Source organism: Patagioenas fasciata, chromosome 1, assembly GCF_037038585.1.
Source record: "Patagioenas fasciata isolate bPatFas1 chromosome 1, bPatFas1.hap1, whole genome shotgun sequence".
NCBI classification, from domain to species: Eukaryota; Metazoa; Chordata; class Aves; order Columbiformes; family Columbidae; genus Patagioenas; species Patagioenas fasciata.
Genome location: NC_092520.1, coordinates 102552676 through 102575681, shown reverse-complemented (window position 1 = coordinate 102575681; position 23006 = coordinate 102552676). Strand labels below are relative to the sequence as shown.

At 33.7% G+C, this 23006-nt stretch overlaps 1 protein-coding gene across 12 annotated transcripts in view; it reads right to left on the bottom strand.

The window, feature by feature from the left end:
• The window catches only part of DMD (dystrophin), a 1243922-nt gene that overhangs the window by 660537 nt on the left and 560379 nt on the right, over positions 1 to 23006 (bottom strand). For all 12 annotated transcript variants that reach the window (XM_065859822.2, XM_071812115.1, XM_071812091.1 and 9 more), the window contains 5 exons: positions 22085 to 22246; positions 13817 to 13927; positions 11424 to 11597; positions 8423 to 8578; positions 3893 to 4063 (listed from right to left, as the gene is read on the bottom strand). In XM_065859822.2, the coding sequence (XP_065715894.1) occupies positions 3893 to 4063; positions 8423 to 8578; positions 11424 to 11597; positions 13817 to 13927; positions 22085 to 22246 (774 nt within the window). The remainder of the gene's footprint in view (positions 1 to 3892; positions 4064 to 8422; positions 8579 to 11423; positions 11598 to 13816; positions 13928 to 22084; positions 22247 to 23006) is intronic.

Genomic DNA, 23006 nt, shown 5'->3' with positions numbered 1-23006 from the left:
TTTGGAAGTAATCTTTGCAATTTGACCCTGTCTAAAAGAAATTAGTTAGATGGCTCAGATGGTGGGATTACAGAATTAATCAGAAGCTCGCATTATGGCCTTCTTAGTGGTTGATTATACAAATTTATTTACTTATTCACAACACATCTGTTATTTTTATTGCATTCTGGCCACTGACTATGAATCATTGACAGGATTTTCAGATAATTTTCTTTTAATGATTTTACTGACAGGAAATGTCTTAGCTAATATAAAGTCAACTTTATACTCACTGTTTTCATACATTGTGCTAAAATGCGCTGTCAGACTCATACTGCTGATAATAAGGAGTGATACAGAACTTCTCCTAGTAATATCATCTGCCATTTCCTTTTTGAGAACATGTTTTTCCTGACAATTTAATTCTTATCAGGTCAGTTCCTGATTAAAAGTTCAATAAACCCCACAATGGTTAACGTCTTCAGTGATAAATACATTCACTAAATCAGACTTCTAATTATACACGGATTTCTAATATACAATGTTTAATGACTATCTTTCCACCCGCATGCCATTTTTCTTATCTATTATAACAGAACTGAATTCAAATGGAAAGATTTAGCTTGTCTCTGCTGAGTAGAGAGGCAGGATTTACAGTCTTCAGTATGTTGCCCATCTCATTTCACATAACTCAGCCAAGTTTTGTTCCATTATTAGAAAAATTCCAGACATGAACAAATAAATAAAGCATTTATCTCTATGTCCAGATTAATGCTATGTTTCATTAATGTCATTTTCTACTCAAGATGGACATTCTTTCTTATTCCTAGGTGTTTATACCTTGAAGATAAAGTTCGCATGTATGATTTTTTATTCTAACCTCTGTAATTATCTTTGAAAGCCTCTGAGTTCTTTTCACTTTTAAGAAGTCTTGAGTACTGAAAATGAATTAGAAATAAGTGCAGTAATAAAAATAAGTACTTCCTTGTGCTGTAAACAAAAAAGATTATGAGCTCTCTGCTTAGTTATATTGATGGCAGCACACATCCAATTTTCAGTTCTTTCACACTATTGAGTTCTCCTCTCCTGCCCTCATTTTCCATCTTAGTTTTTCTGCAGACTTCCCTCACAATGGGAATCTGCTGGGCTTAATTCATCTCCCAGTGCACTTCATTAGATCAGCTATTGTATTCGGCAGTCTACTTACCTGGGAACTCTGAAGCCCAAGGCTGTAACATTAATCAGATACTGTGACTCCCTAGTTCTGGGGGCTCAGTTATTGAGGCTTGATTTTGTATGATGTCTCATGGAAATCCACGAGGGAGTATTAGTATCATACTTATTTATTATGTCCTCCACAGTATTTTAAAGTGTCCATACTAACATGCAGCAATTCCTGCCTCTTAGTGGGAGCAGATTCTTTAGGAAAAAAGTATACTCACTTCACATAATCTCTGCATTTGAAAGGCTACAATCTGCCATCTATACTATCTGTTGGATTGCTCAATATTACAAACCTGCTTACGTTTATGTGAATATTGGATTACATTTCCTAAATAGACTCTTAATAAAGGAATCTTGAAAGTCACTCAGCCAGTACATACATCAAAAAGAAGCACGTTTTTTTATTCATATTTTAGTGATGACCTGACTGAAGGAAGAGAACGGAGGTACTAGATGAGGTTAGACTACAGTGAGGGCTTTGAGTAGGATTAGAAGCCAGAATACGCTTTTTGCCAATTTTTCCTGCAACCCTTTATGTACCAATTCCTTGTGAGAATTCACAATACTCAGTGTCATTCTTTATAGATTAGTAAGTGGAATGGCTCCCATTTTATATATTTTTCATGTTAATATTTCATACTTCAATTAGTTCTCATTACCTTTTTGATTATCATAAGATAAAAATATGTTGTACTTTTTGTAGCGAGTGTAAGACATAACAAAGATTTCCTACTGTGTAACTGCACTGATTTTCAGGCTTCGGGTTCTAATTATGCAACTTCTGAAGAATTAAGGTTCATACCTAACAATTAAATAACATTAAGGACAAATCTTTCTATTTAAACTGCTGTGAAGCTATATATATCTGGGTTAACTTTCCTGAACATGCATGCAGGAAGATATAGTGTATATTTCTGTTTCAGTGGAACAGTACTGTGTAGTTGAACACCACCAAAAGTGATTCTCACTTTCAATACTGGATAAACAGACTGAGCAAATGACAAGCTAGCTTGAGGGCATTAAAACCATATGATTGTTAACCCATCTCTTAAAAATCTGGCACTTGTCCTTTCTTATGGTTGTTAAGATCACAATGTCAATCAAAGATAATGGGAGGAACTGTACAGACTTTACTGTGGAAAAAGCAGATGAGAGAACTTCAAGCAGCAATGGGTTTTTTAAGAATTGAGGTTTTGATTTGAAAGTCAAAGCAGCAATAATCAAAGCAGTAATTGTAAGATAATAATAAGACAACAATATCAAAAGTTGATCTTTATATATTTTTGGGCATTACTTTTAAACTATGATCATTCTTAGAGACTGGTGACCAAAAACCACCCAATTCCAAATCTCACAAAAGACTTGTAGACTTTATTGTTATTAGTTTGTACATTGTCAGTGCATTTTAAGGCCAAAAACATTTTATTAAGCCCTGAATCTTCAAGTAGGCAGTGAAAGACATGTAGACACACAGATACAAAAACAAAACAAAACAAATAAACAAAAAAAAGCCCACACAAACAAACCCACAACCAACAACAACAAAAAAAAACGCACACAAAACCCAACCGACTAAACAAAAAACAACACAGCAAATTTTACTCCAGTGCCTTTAATCTGCACAGCCATTTAAAAAATTGGAAAGACTACCTGCGTCTTATTCATGACTATTTCTATGATGCATGGTGAAACTGGTAAAACTTTTTAAGGATTCTTCCTATTAAAGCAGAAGTGCTAAATTTTTGCACAAAACCCCAACACTGTTATAAGGGTTTTCTTTGTTGTATTTTGAAATTATATAGCAACACTTATCCAAAATACTGCCTATTGAACATAATTATATGAAATGTAGAAGCTTTGAATAATGTTGAGCACAGTTTCCTCTAAAGCATAGATTTTGATATGTATATGCAATGATGATTTGGTTTGCTTATGTTCTGAGTTAGATTGGATTTTTATTACATATGCAGAACATAAACTAGATTAGCTAGTGTTGAATGATATTGTGCTAAGTCTTAACATCACACGGAGATATACAGTTTGATGTAGAAGTCTTGCATTCCTCAGTGATTCTGTAAAATGCTTTTCTATACTGTGGTACATATAATAATTTTGAGGAAAGTTTCACTTTAGGCTTTGTGTTTTAACCTAAAATAAGAGTTCAAGTTAAAGTCTTATGTAAGTAAGAAGCCCCCAGAATGAAAATGAATGAGGTACAAACCAAAAAGGGTAAGAAAACAAATATCCCACCTCCTGGCTGCCATCTAAACATGTAGAATATGTAGTGTTCGGACATCCTTAATCTTTCATCAACTGTAGCTGTTCTACTGTTAATACTTTTCTAATCAGGAATTAAATTGAATGAGACAGAAAAGGATTTGCATTTACCTGGATACTGGATGGATAATTTATAGTACTCTGAAAAATGAAATTCTAACTTTAAATTTATGTTGGTAAAAATCACTGCAATATGAAGGTGAATTGTGCTATGGATATTTGCAGAGACAAGATGGTTTAAACTTTCCCAAGCATTAATGTTAGGGTGAGATATTGCCGTAACAGTTACAAAGTTCCACTAATTAGAACTCCAGAATTTTTATTCTCTTTTTTTTATCAACAAATAAATCTATCTTTTTGCATTAGGCATAAACTGAAATATATAAAGGTACAGTGTGTGTTACATTGTTACCTTGCCCCAGGCAATTTCAGAATCCAAATTGCTCGGCATGCCATGCACAGCTGATCTCTTTGTCAATTCTGCATCTGTCGCTGCAAGCCATTCTGTCATAGCATTAATTTCTTTTCGTAGTTTCCGGGACAATTTCAAGCACTTCTCTAACTCTTGCTTTTTTTCTGTCACCTGCAGAAAGAAAACATGTGTTTATTAACTCTTCAGTCAAACAGGTTTAATGATTTTCATACACCAATTTCTATATACCACTTTTCTATAAAAGCTTAACAAGCACTTTCACAAGTTTCACTTTTAATACAGTTACGTCTTGCCATAGTTCTCCCAATATTCATAGTTTTGCTGCTAGAACGCAAACACCTACAAGAAAAATATCTACATAAACACACATTGAGTTTGAACTTGCAGCAGACCTCTGCAAACCTCCTCCTCCGTTTTGAAGTCATACACAATAAATTAATTTGGAACAATTGAATTAACAGGCTTTCCTTGAGAGACATAATAGATGTCAAAACCTTTCAAAGAGTATATTTTCATATAGATGGACATACAGTGATATTGAATTATCAACTTTTTGCTATGTAGCTCCACTACATAGAAGAAAAAAAAAATCTCTGCAAAGAAATCTCAAAATCTTGAAACACAAAAGTCACCAAATGATATCAAACTAAGGCAGCACAGTTAACTTTAAGTTTTTAATTTGCTGAATATTGTGGATGTGAAGTACTACGGACAATTTCTGTTTCATTTGTTATTTTAAGCATATTACATGGTACCTGGAAGGAAAGCTGAGTATTTATGTTGTCTTGACTATCTTACACTGCATTTTGGTGCAATCTGCAGGAATAGGTGAAATAAAATATTCCCTGGGTCTCCCTGAGCAAGGCAGGGAAAGAGAATATTCCACCTACTTAGGAGAGATGGCAGAAGGGTAAATGAAGACCAATACAGAGCAAAATGCACCATCCAAAGCATGATTACCTGTGAAAGAATTTCAAACACCTAGTAGGAAGTACTGATACATGCCCACAGAAAGAATATTTGTGTTGCTGTATACATCTCTTAATTCTGTATATAATATGAATAATACTACACTATTTCCATATAGACTGTATATATCCAGAGGTTATTGATTAATCAGTTTCTGTTTTTACTTCAGAAGTAAAGATGCATTTCTAAAGAAAAATAGGAAACAGTGCCCTCTAAAGGCCTTCTGTATCATAAAATGATATCAGAAGTGCTATCTCCATAAATTTTCTCTATATTGTAAAGTTATTTTAGCTATGTTAAATAGATCATTTGCAAGAATTCTTGGATGTAATAAATAAAATTAAAATGAAAAAAACTAGGTATTTAAAGCATAAGAAAGGTATTTTACAACCTTTTAGTCCTACTGCCAAAAACTTCCTCTGCAGCAGTGGGACTGTGAGGAAAGACCTGACCTTGTATAACAGCCCCTACTGGATTCAATGTCTGTAGGAGAACAGCAAGAACATGGTTACTGAATTTTAGATTCCAGCTCCCTGTTCTGATGAATTATCATAGAGAGATTTGACACAAATATACTACAGACCACACCTCACAGGCACTCACAACTCACAAACTACCTAAGCTGTGATATAGTTGTTCGCATGTATGTATATATATATATGTATATATATATATATGTACTCGTATCAGAGACAGAGAACACTGGCAAGTGAATGCACAAGCAAGGACAGGCATGGAATATTTATCATGAATGCAACCATGACACCATGATATTGAAATAAAAAAGAAAAAAAACCCTCACACCTTCCCCTTCTTACAGGGAAGACTTCCTAGGTGCCGAAAGTGATACCTATGATGCCTAAAATATACAGAAAAAACACAGTATGTACAGGAATCATCAGAACACATAGGAATTTGCATGTCTATGCGAGAGCACAACATTTCAGTATTTTTCAACATGTTTAAATTAAACCATATGCTTAAAAATGTGCTTAAAGGGCTGTTTCAAATATGGAGGGACTCCCTGAAGCAGTACATATAAAGTCACACAAGTGAGTTTATGCTTTATGTTATTTCCTCAGACTATACATTTCAGTCCTAAGACTTACTATTAGTTATAACTACTATCAGTTTTCTCTTAAAAAGACTTTGATTCAATGCAATCAATTAAGGCTGATAATGGCTAACTGATTCTTTTAGTTTCCTATCTCTGGGCTTTTGTGACTCTCTCTAATACTGTTAACTACCATGCTATACAAAAGTAAATGTGAGAAATTACATCTAGGACAACAAAGCTAAACAGAGCACTGCAGATTTTTCAGAAATGTTAATTTGCAATATGGCTCACTTCAGATCATTAACGGCTTCCTAATGGCACATTTTTATCCCTTCATTAGTTAAGAGAGATTTCTTATAACAATGGAACCTGGTGCTGTTACTTTAAACGTAACATAGGAATAAATGCTACAGTCCTTTCTAAAATAATGGAGAAACTAAATACACTGTTTAATTTGAAATGAAAGTTATCCACACCTTAATGAAGCGGACTCTTCAGTTTCCTTGACACTCAAAAGACTGATGCTTTGTAAAAGCTTTATTTGCTTTCCAGAGAGAGAACTGTTTTAATTCAGGTTCCAAAAGGGGTATTATCTCAGCCAAAACTAGCATAACTCTTATTATTTTATCATACTATAGTCAATGGGGCTTGATTATCATTATGTGTTTAAATCACATGCTAACTCTCAGTATTACCATGAGCTTATCTTCCTAGCTAGTAATTTATGGTTTTAATAATTTGTAATCTTACAAAATAAAGAATTTGCATTCTGTCCTCTGTTTTGTGTAATTGAAGTGTATGGATTTTAGAAATAAACAGCTATATCTGTCATTCACAATCTTCATTCAGCCAGTTACAGCACCAAATTTACTGTAATCCTACAGTTTTTAGAAGTTCTGTGAACAGTTCTACTGAGGACAATAGGAAGAGTAATGAAGGATAGTTGTTAATTCAATTATTAACATTAAGTCTTCTTTAGGACAATGCCACAACTCCTCTTCAGAGCTCAAAGGTCTTTGCAGAGCATTGTGTTTCAGGAACAGTCAACACACTCCCTAGATAAAGCAGGCCAAAAATAAAAAGCTTTTAGGGAACACAGTCTCATTAATATTGCTTAGTAGTTTGTCTTTCCTACTGTCTGTTTAGTTGAATTTTACGAAAAATTGAGTAAACTAAACATTTTCCTCTTGGGAAGTGTAACAGAATTTAAGCACAGAAGAATTGATTAAGATATTGATGATATATTGATGGAAATTTTACACAAGGCTTTGCTGGTGTGTGAGACATACAACAATTGGATGATTATTCTATATACTGATAACTAAACTGTATTCTGTGTGGTTTATATATTAAAATACAGTGAAAAGATAGGTCAGGGTTAAACCAGGGGATGGTTATGACAATAACTGAAGACATGTTGTCTAGAGTGCAGAAGAAGCAAAGCAGAATGGTACACAAATTCCTTCTGAGGAAAGCTGCAGTAGGCAATTTTTCATCAACAGATTTTAGAAAAGCAACAAATGGAAATGATATACTTAAAGATCTGTACAGTCACAGGGAGAATGAAATGAAAGAGTAGAATTCTCTTTTTTATTAAGTAGTTTTAAGTAAAATGTGGAACCTCCAAATTAATGAACTAGTAGAAAAAAACTAAATCAAAACATTAGTAAAGTGCAATTTTAATTTGTAAAAAGGAATTCTGTATTTTTCTGGAAGGTTATTTTTTCTCAGAGCAACTAAATAGCTGTAGGGAACATAACTGAGGACCTGGCGCCTGACCCTAGCAGAGGGGAAGGACCGAGAGACATTGGACTATGAATTCTTAATGTAATACACAGTTTCTTCCCGGAATACGGACTGACACCTGTATACATACTGATACCTGTATTTATAAACTCATTTAGAGGATAAGGACTGAGAGACATCGGACTATGAATTCTTAATGTAATACACAGTCTCTTCCCGGAATATGTACTGACACCTGTATACATACTGATACCTGTATTAATAAGTTAATTTAGGGGGAAGTGTAGCCAAAGTATGAGGAGTCCATATCTTAAATAGACTGATAAGGGGAAGGGAATTGTGTGCATCGGGATAGTCTGTAAACCCCGCAGTACCTAACAAATGCGGAAGAGTGGAGGGAAATTGCAGCCAGGATTTTAGGGAGATATAAGCACGGGCTTTTTGCCCTATTAGGTGTGCCTACCTTTGGTAGAACACCCGGTCTTGCAAAATCATTATTAAAACATGCTTTGCTAAGAGATCCTGCCTGGGCCTATTATATTTGCAAAATAATTGTTTCCTACAATAGCCATCCTGATGATTGCTTTTGCCTCCATTCTTTCTGTCCCACTGTTTAGAAAATGTGAGGGCCGTGAAAAGAACAAAACCAAACCCCGCTTACTTACCATGCCAAGATTATTCTTCACTTTGCCATTTAATAAGAGGACAGCGTTCTGTATTAAAAACACAGAGCTTACCTTTGCACCCAATTCATTATATTGCAACTTCAAAGCTGTAAGCCTTTCATCCAGTTCTTTTGGGTTCTCTGTCTGCTGCTTTTGAACAATCTGCCTCCCAGTTTTTATCACTGTTTCCACTTCAGACTTCACCTCGCTCAGGCTTTTATATAATTTCTAATCAAACAGAAATATCAAAGTGAAACACCATCATTAAAATAAGTAAAATAGAAAAGACTATCCAAGGTATTATGAAGACACGCTAGAAGCCTTTGTATTGTACAAAAACACCATCCTGCATGACTCTGAACACCTTCCACTCCCATTTGGAAGCTAAAGGAGTTAAGAAATACCATGGCATGTGACCTAAGATAGAGAAAACTCACCCTCAGTGTGTACATAAAATAATAATAATAAAAAAATGTTTATAAGAAAAGTTCATCAGTTTCTAAATCATAATTAAATCAACAGATTCACAACAGCCTATCTCTACTAATACTGGCTTCAAAGACTTGTCATTTAAACTAACAGTAGAAATTTATAGGTAAGAAGGTACACTCCATCAATAATTGCTTTAAGATATGACAATGGTTGTTTTCAAACTGATTGAGATAATGCAGTATTTAAAACAACAGCAGATGTCTTCTGTCAACTCAAACATCCTGTTGGATATATTCAAACTACAAATAGCCACTAAAGTAATTCAAGAATCTGACAGTTTTTCACACTATCAAATAAAGAGACTGGCAGGATAGAGGATTTTCCCTACATTTCCTAAGTCTAATACTGTTCATAAAATTAAATAATTAAAAAACTAAAATATGTTACAGAATTCACTGCATTTTCCTCCAATATTTCAATGACTAAGCAAAAAAATAAGGGATAAACAGCTGTTCTGTAAACAGTGGCATGTAAGCAATCTGTAAATACATTTCCCTAATATATCAAATGAGTGATATCAAGAAAAACAAAAGAATTCTTTCTTTCCATATGAAGAAAGTCAGTATCATAATCTAAAAATAAGACTTGGTAACTGAAGCCATTTATCAGCCACATAGAGACCCAATTAACATTCAGGTAAGTAGAGCAGAAGTTGAATTTATTCTTCTCTTTAATCTCAGAACAAATTTTGCAATAGCTTGGAAATGCCTCTAAACTCCACCATGGAAAAAGACTCCACAGAGATACACCATGTCCGTTAACACACAAATAAGTGAAGAATGTCAAACATTAAGCTGTTGAGAAACTTTATTGTTGAGATGTCTAGCTTGATTCTGAGTTCCAGCATTTCGCCATCATGTGTGGACAGTAAACATGCTGTCCTGAATGCTTAGACAGAATTGCAAAATAAATTTCTCTGTACTTTTATAATCTGCAATTTTTTGAGCTTTTCTTTTAGTAGCAGTGCCTCTCACAATGTAAAATCTTCAGGACACCAAAGAAAATATTTTTTTTTTTTCCAGCAGATCTGACAACAAAAAATACCCAATGCATTTTCTCCATAACCTAAAATTAATTACCAAGCCAATTCTAAACACGGTTACTATTTTATTTACTTAAATGTGGTATGGATATAATCCAACTGCTTTCTAGGTGCTTATATAATAAATACATTCTTCAATACTGAAAACCTGTCAACAAATTAGGAAGTTGTTGTATTATGTACATTGGCAAACATCTGATGGGATACTACAATTAGATTTTTTAAATAGAAACTTTATGAGATTCTCTGTAGATAAAGATGCTCTAAAAACACTGTAAGTCTTCCACAGAATATGACAGATCTGCAAAAGCTAGCTGCTGAGTGAACATACTTTAATTCAGCACAGAGCTTCTAAGTACCGTGTCATTCTGATAAGAATGTTAATTTAAGGGTAATTGCATTTAAGAAAAAAACAAGATGCAAAGAAATAACATTGACTTATTCCATGCTTACTTTTTTAATTTAAATTCTTAAATTTAGATCTGAAAGAAGTTGAGGGGAAAAAGAAATATCTTCAGGTGTGTCATCGGTCTAGAAAAACAGCTGAAGACAAGGATCTGATCATCCTTTTTGCTGTTAAGATCTCAATTTTGTAACCATTAAGAACATGGTGCTCATCTTTAATTCCCTTCAGTAAAGGGGTACAGGATTACAGGGATACTACAGGGATATGTCCTTATATTGTTTAGGACATATTCAGGTCATCTTTTGCTCTTGAACTGTAAGAAAGTCAGAGTATATCATTTAATGGAAGCTGTAATCTCTGGTTTTCCTTTAGGTTTTGTGTTTCCTGGCTAGAGTAGACTGCATCTCTTTTAGTTACATCATGGAGTTCCATGACCATATTGTGGAAAATAGAGCCAATCCGGGGAGATAAACTCATATGGAAGATGGGAAGGGGGAATTAGAAAAGGATCCTGAGTGACCATCTCACACAGTGACAGTGCATAACCATTGTTTGAAAGTTCACTGAAATGAGAATTTTGGTAGTGGTGGTAGTTTGGTTTTGGTTTTTTTCAGTCTCATAAGTAACTGATACCTCGTTTCTCATCCTGAATTAAGGAAAACACTCTGTAATTTTTAGCTTTCTCCACATAATTCCGTATTTTCCAAAATATTCACTCATTTAATTAGCATCCCACACTTCCGAGAAGTCTTTGACCTGATAGAAGAAAACAACATACATAAAGGAAAAAGCTTCTGTAAGACTGTTAGAAATATTTCACCATGTAATTATATCCTGGGAAAGTTTGAAACTGAATATAATTTTAAGTGTATTAAGTCCTTCTAGCCTCATTTGCAAACAAGAAATCGGACAAGTAGGATCAACCTTTTCTCCCTATCTTCCTCTCCTTGACAAAAAATAATCTTTATCTAAAAAGGTTCCTATAATTTTCACTGTGTAACTTTGCTCTTAAATCTCAGAATTTTTTCTAATATCTCCCAAAGAAATATTGACGTTGTCATTAAAAGTACTTTAAATTTGAGAGGCAGATCAGGCAGGAAACAAATATAAAGAGAGCATGTTTAAATATTCACCATGCAATGATCCAACCGTGACTGTACTACTTCCTGCTCAACACTCTTCTTCTCCAACTTGGGCACCTGCAATTTCACTTCATCTAAAATTCTTTTACATTCTTGTAGGCGCTCTTCAAAGTTGGCTGGCTTCTGAAACAAGCGAAACTTCATGGAGACATCCTGCAGTTTTTTCTGAAAAGTAAGCATGGTTGAGTAGTAAATGTGAAATCAAATCAGCACTGAAGGCAAGTCTTAGACCTATATCAGAATACTTAGAATCCATTATCAACCAGCAGTTTCTTCTTCAAGGAATTTAAAACTTTTGGGATAAATATGAGCAGCAGAGAATCTTGGTCTTCACAGGAAGAGAAAAAAATCTTGTATTATCCAGGGCACTGGATGCAGCAGAGCCAATGACAAGAGCCCACACACTCAATTGAAGAAAGGGAAAGTTTTTATATCTTTATGCAAACTGTTGTGGGGTGGGTTGAGAACAGAGGTTGAATGGTTTGAGCAGAACACATCACATCAACATTCTAGAGTGCTTGTTCATCAACTCTACTGTGTTACTACTTCTTGGTATGAGGAGTAAATCTTTTAGTCTCTCAAAGAAACCCAAATAAAATGGCTGGGACGTAAGTAGATCTAGCACGAACCCTGAGATTTATAGTATAAAATTGATTTCCATTTCAATTTAAAAAGCATAACGTAGAGTAAAAAAATAAAGTAATTTGAAGGCAGAAAATGGCTTCTAATTTTGCAATTTTCACAATTTGTTATCGTTGTGCATTAATTATATTGCTTACTCACATGATCCTAACCTCAGAGGGAGGGGAAATAATTAAGAACAAAGCAAAGAAAGGGCATTTTAATTATCCACTTGAATAAGAACTAATTTATCTGTAGAAGTACAGAGCAAACTACTAGCAGAATAAGTTTTTCTACTGCTTGAAAAAAGAAAAAAAACAAGAAACAAACAAATGAAAGAATGTCACTAAGAAACTGATAAATAATTAAAAGGAACTCAGTATCTGCAAACACACGTGTGATTTTTTTTTTTTTTTTTTTACTTCAGTCTTCTTTATACAGTACACTGTTGTCTGTACTACAAAAAGTTGAGAAAAACTGTAATAAGGAATAGGATTAGCCTGTATGCAGGCATTAGTAAAAATGCTTCCCATATCTATCAGATTTCTGTGAAAGAGGCAGGAATCATGAGCAGAAGACAATTTTTGGTTAGCATAGAAAACTCTGTAGATTTCCAGCAGCTCCTACCAAAAAACGTCCTCATTAAACACTCTTACTGAAATTGAGATCCAACAGGGTAAGAAAGGAAGTCTTTCCCTAGATAAATAAGTGAATAATTGAATAAAAATAGGAAAGAAAGGGTAGAAATAAGTGGTCTTGTTTTTCTTCAGTGTGTTTGCATACACTAAGTTCATACTTAATCAGGTTTTCTTCCTCTTGTGACATTTCAACTTGATGAAAATCAAGTCCTGTGGGAAGCTTGCAATGGCATATCAGTATCTATTACAACTGGTGTTGGTCAATACATTAAAAATAATATAAAAAAGAGAGAGAATGACTGTATTAATGGCAGAGAAAATTAAAGCCATCTGTGAAACGTCACTGAGCGATTGCACAACACTGAGCATCTGTAGGAAAAAAAAAGCAAATTATATTTAATTCACCCCAAAATTAAGTAATGCACATCACAAAAGAAATACTAAGCTTGTTATACAAGTGAGATGTAAGTTATCTATTAGCACTCTCAACTGAGCTGTAATAGAGAACTAAAACAGTCACATTGTATACTTGTATTCATCTCAAATAGTTTTTAAAAAAATAAGCTCAATCCTTAAAAGCAGCCAAACAAGCAAAGTGGGAATTCGAAATAATTTAGAACATCAAGAACAAAAAAGAAAATACCTGTCAGAGTATAAAAGTCATTCTACAAAGCTATATTGTGCCTGAATAATGTGTGCTATTTTGATCATCTCATCTCAATAAACTATTTGTAAAAATAGGAAATGTATAAAGAAGAATGAAAGGATAATAAAAGCTAAGGTCTCAGTATGATTTAACATACTAGTCAGTCTGGAAACGAGACAATTGAGGAGGAGTAAAAATTTGTAGTATGCAAAAAGTCGACCAGGAAATTATTGTCAACTGTTTCTTAGAATTCACAAAGAAGGTGACATCAAGTTAGTCTCTTGTACAAGGAAACCAAAATGAACAAAAGGAAGGACAACTTCATATAGCATTCAGCTACACTGTGTGACTAACTGCAAAATGAAGTTGAGGATTCCAGCAATTTACAAGACTTCAAAAATCATTTAAATGTGATAATGCTACTCATGCTGTTTGTTTGTGTGAGTGAAGGAAAAAGAGAGGAAATAAAATTTGTATACCTGTGCCACATCAATTTGGGAAAGTACTCTTTTAGCAGCATCTTTACCCCGGTTTCGTTTCTTCATTTCTTCCAAACTAATCTCATGGCTTGTTAATTCAGATTGTATTTTCTATTGAAAAACAAAGACAGTAATCAGCAGGGTTTAAAGAAAATGTTTATATTTTTAATATTATTCTGAACAGTTGAATTTGAAAGATATCAAACAGAAGTACTACACTATATACTGGATGATTAGATGAAATTATTAAAATAAATACTTGTTCAACACCCTGTAAATTACTCAGTTTAGTTTATCTTGATCATAACAAAACCTTCTCCTACTCAAACATATATAAATGTGACATTGTCACGGTAATTATGTCATCTTCCTAAGGAAACTGTGATTAAACTGTAGGCAAAAAAATACAGATTTATTTCTTCTGAAGGAAAACAACTGTTTTCGTTGGGAAGAAAATTAAAAATTAATGATAGAAAAAAAAATTCAAACTGGAAAGTGACTTGCTTCAGTACTCTTGTTCCTTATTTTCACAGTATCATTAGGCAAGTTGAGAGGAAACTGATCAAAGTATCCTACATGTGTAACAATATCTTCATCTCACAGTTATATCTAAAACGATATACAGAGTGTTTAAAAAAAACGGACCCAGATTCAAAGCAGCATATTCCATGATGGCAACATGTTACAATTACACAAAAACTGTCTGAGGTGAGGGGCTCCTTGTGCACTGGGAGAGGCATCTAGTGGTATCATTGGAAACTCTATGCCCTGCCTGCCCTTTGAAATCGTAAGAGTTTCATTAGTGGGGCAGTTCATCATTGCAGAGAAAGAGTGATTTCAAACTGGGTCCAGCTTTTTGAAACACGTTGTACAATACACGTAGTTCATTAATACACTAATTTAATCCATTTTGTAACATACTTTTCTGGTTATCTCTTTCTCCAAAACCAGTGTGCAATCATATCATCACAAGACAAATACCAGCCTTATTGGTTCACCATTGGTTCAACATTACAAGAAAGAATTAACTTAAGCAGTGTTGCTTAGTGCAATGTAATGTAAAAATATTCCTGTAAAGTATACTGATACAACGTAATATAGAGTGATTCACATATTTTTATGTTCAAATGGATAGAAAATGAGAACCTGTTATTAGCAAAATTACTAGACAAATGCTACTGAGAACAATTACCCTATGAAATAAAGACAAGGTATATTTCCACCAGGGAAGGTATTTGAGATCATTACTCCACCATGAAAAAGGATTTTTGATTCACCTTTTTTATTTTTCTGTGGTATACAAGCATTTCTCAGATACTCTAAAGACTAGCTATGTTACAATATATGCACACGCATTCATCTTACACAACAGTAACTTGTAAAATCTGAAAACTGTAGCTCAAAAGACAACAAAGAATTATGCAAATTAACAAAAGGGGTTTTTAAATTACAATGTGATCCTTTAAAGTTTGATCATAATTAAAAATGAATATATAGGTATTTTAAATCTAATTTTCACAGGTTATTAAGTACAAACCTGCACACACTTTATGCTGTCTACTTTATGGGGGTATTACCTGGTTATAATGACTTGTATAACATTATAAAGTCTTCTATATTACATCACACAGAAAGTAGTTTTTCATAAGTTATGTTGCAAAATGTATTAAAGCTTAAGAAAAAAAACTTAATACAGAAAACTGTTAAGTCACTATTAAACTTAATTGCAACATGTGGATAAGTCTGAATGATCCAGTACTATTTAGAGAATAAAAATATTTTTCTGAAGCAAAGTATTTGTAAAAGTGAAATGAGTGACAGAAAACTGCCAATTTGGATGAAAGTTTTCATTTAAAATTATCATAACTGTATTTTTTCTATTTTTCACATTTTGAGTTCTCATTGCCAAGGCTCTTTACTGAATGGTCAGCAGTATTTGGAATAAGTAAAAAAATAATCTAAATATGATATTTTAGTTTGAGAAAACAAAGACAATAAATAAAAAGGACAACACAATCAAGGAGAGAAGGTTTATTTGATAGTTTATTTTGGAGTATTTATTTTCTCCTTGTCCAAGTTTAAAATTTGCCCCTTGAAATGTACTAGAATTGTAGCAGGATTATTTTCCGTGTTTGTGCAGTATACAGACAAAATTTCTGGTAGTGACTGAGCACTAGTTAGCTCCTGAAGCCAAATAATTTCTTGATGTCTTGGAAGTCACAACTGTATATGCAAGGAAGAAGCAAGCCTGAATGTCAGAAAAACATACTATATCATACCCAGTATTTCAACTGTCTGCTTCTGTATCTCATCAATTAAGCAATTTTTGCTTGTATTTTCTGATTTACTTTGTTCAACCTCAGAGTCACCCTGGAAAGTGCATAACTGAGCAGTTCTTATCTGAACAGAACAGTACAGTACAGATAAGACTAGTATTTAAGCAATTAGGTATTAGGGGACATTGCATGGAGTTTATCCTATTTTACTTTTGAAAATTCCTCTGCAGGACAGAGATGACGCATCACCTACGCAGACATCAAAACGCAGAATGAGAGAGAACAAACACACTATGGCAAAGCTGAAAACAAAAGTCAGTAAGGATTACAGCAAGTTTTTTTGTATTTTATTTTATTTTATTTTATTTTATTTTATTTTATTTTATTTTATTTTATTTTATTTTATTTTATTTGCCACTGATGTGCACAGGCAGAAAAATGAAACCATTCCTGAATAGATATAAGATAATTTATAACACCTGCCTATGATGTCCCTTTTCATTCAATTTCAATATGACCATTTTAACTCTTTTGTCCATTTTGATTCATTAATTATTATATTGATGACTTCTAAACATCCACAAGAAAACATTCATTTTCTTCCTCCATTTCTATTATTCCCACCTCTGCCTTTCTTAATGGTTCCTGTATATTTTGTCTTTTAATAAAGAGTAAAGATTGTCTTCATTTCATTTCTAGAACATAATGATATAATGTATGTAACTAATAAACACTACTGTACCTACATTTTGTCCTACAGATTATGGATTGTCATCTTCCATCACTGGAATTTTTTCAGAAAATTTATTAATTTGCAGATTTTTATTTATATACATATATATAAACTAATGTATAAAACCTAATTATATTTACAAGACCAAAGACACTGATTGTGCCTATTCTCATGAGGACCACTTCTAGAACAAAAAAAAAGTCAGTCCCAGGGGCACGCAATGCATTATCTCTCTTAATCACTAGTCAATTTTTAGAAAAAAGATGAACAGTGAAATGCAGAGGGTCTTGCTATGTTGACAGCAAAAAAGAGAGAATTGGCAGTGCAGCCATTTCTTGAAAAAACCTTTCCTACCTTGAATCCGAGAAATGAAAGCCAAAAGCAATTGTCACAAACATAACTGCAATCTCTTGCTTTGAGATCAGCATTTAGAGAAAAGGTAACGGGGCATATAAAAAAACTCTGTAACATTATTTGCAACAGAAAATTTAACTAGAAGGCTTGATTATATGCCACTTCCAATCAATGCTTACTACCATAATTAGAAAATCAGTCATTATATTTACAAGAAAAAAAGAAAAAAAAATAAAGAAAAAAGGAAAAAAAAAAAAAAGCGCCAGTCAGCAATATCCAGCAAAATCATAACAATGGAGAGTATTTTTTGGGGGGTAAAAAAATAAATCAAACAAAGAAACCCAGCCTTGTGTATTTAATTGAAAGGAAGTGGTTTATTTATAACCAGTGAATAAAAATGCAACCCCGTAATATACATGGAACTAATATTGTGGAATAATGGCTGAAAAGACAAGATTAGATGGAGTGTATACCTAATATGGAAACACAGATTTTAGTATCACTGACACTGAAAGGAATACACTACAAAAACAGCTGACAGTTCCAGCTAATGTTGTAACAGCTAGTTAGAAAAACGTTTGAAAGACATTCTGGAAAATATACTGGTGAAACTGCTTTCTCATGGCAGGTCATAGATACCATTTTTCACCACAGAACTTGGAGAAACTTCTCATATCTTATGTTTGTACTGAAGAAGGAAGAAGACCATGTTGGTTCTGCTACTTCAAGAATGGGAGATATATGTTACAGTGCACATTATCCTCCATGACATCTTAATTTCATGTTGCTGGACTTCATTGTATTGTACCGTATTAGTTGCCAGAAATTCATAACACAGGGAGGAACTATTTTCCAGTCAATATTGTCTACACCACCAAGATCAGCAATTGATAAGTTCTCAAAAGCTGGATAAATCGAGAAGGAGAAAAATGTGACACATTCCAAGATGGGACAGAGAACCCTGATGTTGCTTGAACTCGGAATGAGCAACAACTCTTAGACAAAAATTACAGTTTTGGCTCTCCTGAAGTGCAGAGAATAGCTTGCCAGTTCTCTTAGGTGTATAAGGTTTTTTGATTCGTATTTCTCTAAATATTGCTTAGCTAGCCTAACAACTCTCAAGAATGCTGCTCAGTTTAACCTAAGTTTTGCTTATTTTCCTGATTGCTATCAACACCTAAGGAGTCAGTTCTCAGCCTAATGTATGGAGAAAATAAAACATATAGAGAGCATTCTGGTAAGTTAAACTTCATAAATGGAAAGATTATGATTCTATCAAACATAAAAAACCTATCTGAAACAATTTTAGAACTGTTAGTGGTTACCTTTGCAAATTCTGAAAGGGTAAACGAAGTACCAGAAGATTAGAAAAAGGAAGTTGAAGTACCCATCTTAAAAGAACTAAACCAATATGTGCCAATGATGTCACACCTTTGCAAAAAAAAAGTGGGAACAACATACAAGTCAGTCTCAACAAGAACAGCATACTTAGTTTTGGACACTACTCTTCAAGAAGCATTAACTGAAGAGTCCAAATGAGAGAGGCAAATCTTCAGAGAACAAAAACATGGCTGATAGAGAAAGACTGAGTAAGCTGGACATGACAAATGCAGATTAAACACAGTTAATGCAGTGTTCAGATGCTATGGATATGTGTAACGTGTGAGAACAGGTATAGTACAAAAATCTGCATAATACATCATAAAATGTAAGCTTACACTTCTGAATAATGCTTCCCAGTGATTCCCTTTTTGACCACTGATGTACATGTCTGTACAAAAAAATTCTCACAATTTCCATCAGATGAATAGTAAATGTAAATAACTTTAACATTAGACATTTTACTAAGTAGACAATTGTGAATTCTTTGTCCCAAAATATTAGCCTGAAGCAAATGAAGCACGACATTATTCTTGTCAAGTAACACATTGCACAATAGAACAACTCTGCTGCTGTAACATCACATTAACTTTGGTCTTCAACATAGCACAATGATATTTTAATAACAGATTAATAATCATCTTCACCTAGAAAGTAGTCAGGTGTGTAGTGCTTATCATTACAAAGTGGAAATTATTCAAGGAGTTTATTGAAAAGGCAAAGTATATTACTTTTAGTATTATCAGAAACACAATATTGTTCATTTATTCTCCACATTCTATTCTACATAAGTCTAAAGGCAAAATGAACAAATGACTTGCCACATGCGGTTGAGAAGTGAAGTAAGCGTATTTTCTGCTTCCTAATATAAAACACCCCATGTAATCTCTCAGACTAAACACAAGTACAAAGTAGAGATTCTCTCGCTCATCAGAAGTTATTTAATAACAAATCTACAAAAAATTATCTGAACAATATTTTGTCATATAAATGTAATATATTGAGTACAGATCTATTTTCTTCCTGTCATTTAAAGGGTATTAGAAAAAAAGTCAGCAACTGAAAAATTCCTGTGATGATTACTTTTTTCCCTGTATTTTCATGGTAAATTTAGAGAAATTAAAGAGACTTCAGTTGAGAACATGAGATCAAACATACAAGCAAATAATCTTTCCTACTGGAGTATTGTTTTAGACTTTACCTTGTTCCAGCTTTTTTCATCACTACACCTTGAGGAACCCGAACTGATTTATCTGTGTGGTTGCTGGCAGATTGTTCTGTTTGAATACAGCTTCTTTAGTTGTACTTAAAATGAGTTGGCTGGCAGTCTCTCTAGCATTAAATTCTCAGTGCCACATGGTGGAGTAAGAAGCACACAGAATTTACATTCACGAAATGATGCAAAAGAGGAGTTCAACAACACATACTTAACGTCCCTTTTTTTTTTTCTGTCAACTTCATGAATAAACTAAACTGATCATTTCACTTAAACAGATGAGCTAAATATAATTTTGTTTTCTCAGGTTCATTTCCAATCACGTGAACCAAAGATTATTCCTCCTATCAATGCTCTAAACAGATTTGATTTTTTGAAGCAAACACGCAGAGCTCCCAAACCCTCAACAGCTTTATGATTATAAATTCTCCCATATGTTGTTTTAGAAATGCAATACATACTGCTGAATGGTTTGCTAAATCCCTCAGCATGGATAAAACTGACCCATGCCCAGAAACAAACACCACCGACAGAAAGATTCCCATTCCAGCTGTGCAGACTCTGTTGTTATTGTATATGAATGAACTATTTTCTGCTCTGTCAAAGAGCTGTGCCAGTAGAAGCTCCACTGAAGATATGGCTATTTAGTATGTGCCTATTCTGCCACTGATTGGCATGGCCATTCACTAAAGGATTGACTCAGTATATTTACCCACATAAAATTGATTGTTTATTCTCTTTAGCTCTAAGAATTTTAAAGAACTTCATGACTGAACTTCAGAGAACTTCAATATTTGCATTCAATCTGTTTGTTTGTTTGTTTGTTTGTTTTATTTTTCGTTAGATCCCACCGGCATCTTAAAATAAAAACATAAAAGGGAAAATCTCAGAAGTCTCTATGCTGTTTTTCTCCCAGTGGATATAGTACAATCAGACAATAAAATCTCAAGAACAATCTCAAGAACAAAACCAAGTTCTTCAAAAATACTGGGCTCATATTTTCCTATTAAAGTGTGCTAATTAAGGTTTGATGAGTTTTGTGCATCTTCAGTTAAGGTTCTGAATTACTTCCTTTTACAGAGTCTGTAATCATTGCCAGCACTGTACCTGAGGACGCACGTAAACCAGATGTGTTCATGGGATAAATGAAGCACCATCCTGATCCTACTCTTATGCCGACATAAATTAGAAGCAAATAAATTAGAATCCATTTTTTAATAAGATGACTGCAAATCTGATCCTGCTTTCTAAATATTTTTTTGAATTCACACACACAAAAATATCTGCATGTACATATAAACACACACAAAGTGACTGAAAGGTACATCTATCTACATTTTAATTCAAAAGTCATGAAAACCGTTATTTTTAAAGAAGAGAAGACACGATTTTCAGGGCTATATATATACAGTTCTGAATATATTTAACATTGTCTAAGCTACTCCATACAAGACATTTTTTAGAATTATTTAAAATTCCACAGGCATGCCAGAAAAAAAAAAACACAATTAAATGCCTCTTCCAAAATAATTATAAAGCATTCATTTTCAATTTCCCTGTAGACGTCTTCGTTTGTTTACTTTTGTAATATTACTTCCTAAATATAGGTGGAATTTACAGAAAAGTTGCTGTACATAATATTGTAAATTATTAATAACTTTATACCAGCAATGTTTGGTTTTATTTAATTTGTATTCTTACCATCTTAATGCTGCAGTAAAGCAGATGTTATAGAAGAAAGAATTAAAGAGTAAAAATGAGAATTATGTGTACATTTTTATTTCAAAGGTTGAAGAAACTGTTTCTAAAGAACAGGAAAAGCTGTTTTTGTTAAACTTACATGAGCAGTAAAAATTGAAATATAAGTACATTTATGTGCATCATTAAATAATTAACAGTGTTGTCTATGTTTCAATAATTTAGTAACAATCCCTAGGCCAGGCAATCAACTTTGTAAAAGAGCCATCTAAGAGTAGTGAAGGTGATGAATTTCTTCTTTCTGTGATGAGAACCGGATTTTAAAGAGTCACAATGTTTATCTTTGTTGTTTTAAAATTGCTGTGTTGACTTCCATGGCATTTATAGTTCTTTACATCTTTTGGACAGGTATATAATATAAATCAGAAGTAAAATTTGACTTCACTAGAAGATTAGCGTGAACTTCTGAAAGTAATCCTACCTAAAATTTACTTGCACTTTCATGCTGATCATGTTGCAAATCCCCATTATGAGGCTGAGGGGCAACCAAACACTCTTTGGTTGTTTGAGAAAACCAGTAAACACATCAGTTCAACCTGTATGTAACTTACCTGTGCTTCCTGAGGGACCTGTGCTGCATCAACTCTGTCTGCAATGTAGGCTGTCAGCTGTTTGTCGATAGCAGAAAGAGACTCCTGGATTAAGCGAAGGGTTTTGTCAGTCTCCTGGGCAGATTGAATACTCTGTTCAAGGGTCTTTTGTCTTCTTACAGCCTAAAAAAAAGGTAATATTGTAAATATTCACAGTAATAATGAAGAGAGTCTATTTATCCCATATTCTTTTAAATCAAAAAATGCAGGCTAAGAATCAAAAACAGTACTCTTGGTTTGTGCTCATCCACCTTTTTGTATGATAGGTTGCGCATCTTTTTGCCACCCATTCAGTTCTTTTCAGTAAGAAACAAATAAACAACCCCCCAGATTGCATAGACAAGTTCTAAAAAATGTAGGATCCTGAAACACAAATGCATGCATTGAGGATTCCTATACAGAGTGAAAGTTGGCAAAGCTGCATAATAACACCGTCCCAATAGTGCGGTCTTTCATTCTGAGGCATAGCGCTCCTCCTGATCTTATTATATAATTCAAGAGATTTTGTTTACTGAGAATAGGGTTACTGTCATCACAATCCCATCTGAGACAATCCACTTCAGTAAGTGAAAGGGATAATGACTCTCTTGAGAAGGAGCAATCTTATATGAAGTATAAATAGCTGTCTGGAACAGAGGCAATGCCTACTCTGGACAAGAAGAGAGACAGAACCTTGTCTTGTCTTGTTTGTGGACTTGCCCAACCTGTTACAACTCTAACCATAGTCTCTTTTAGTGTAGTAAGTTGACTCATGTTTCTGCACCACCAGTGCCACTGTGGGTTGCCTACTGCCACCTTTTACACAATCTTCTTTTTTTTTTTTTTTTTTTCAGAAGGATGGTTTGCTTTCAAAGGAGCTCACGTTGTGGTTTACCAAATCAGA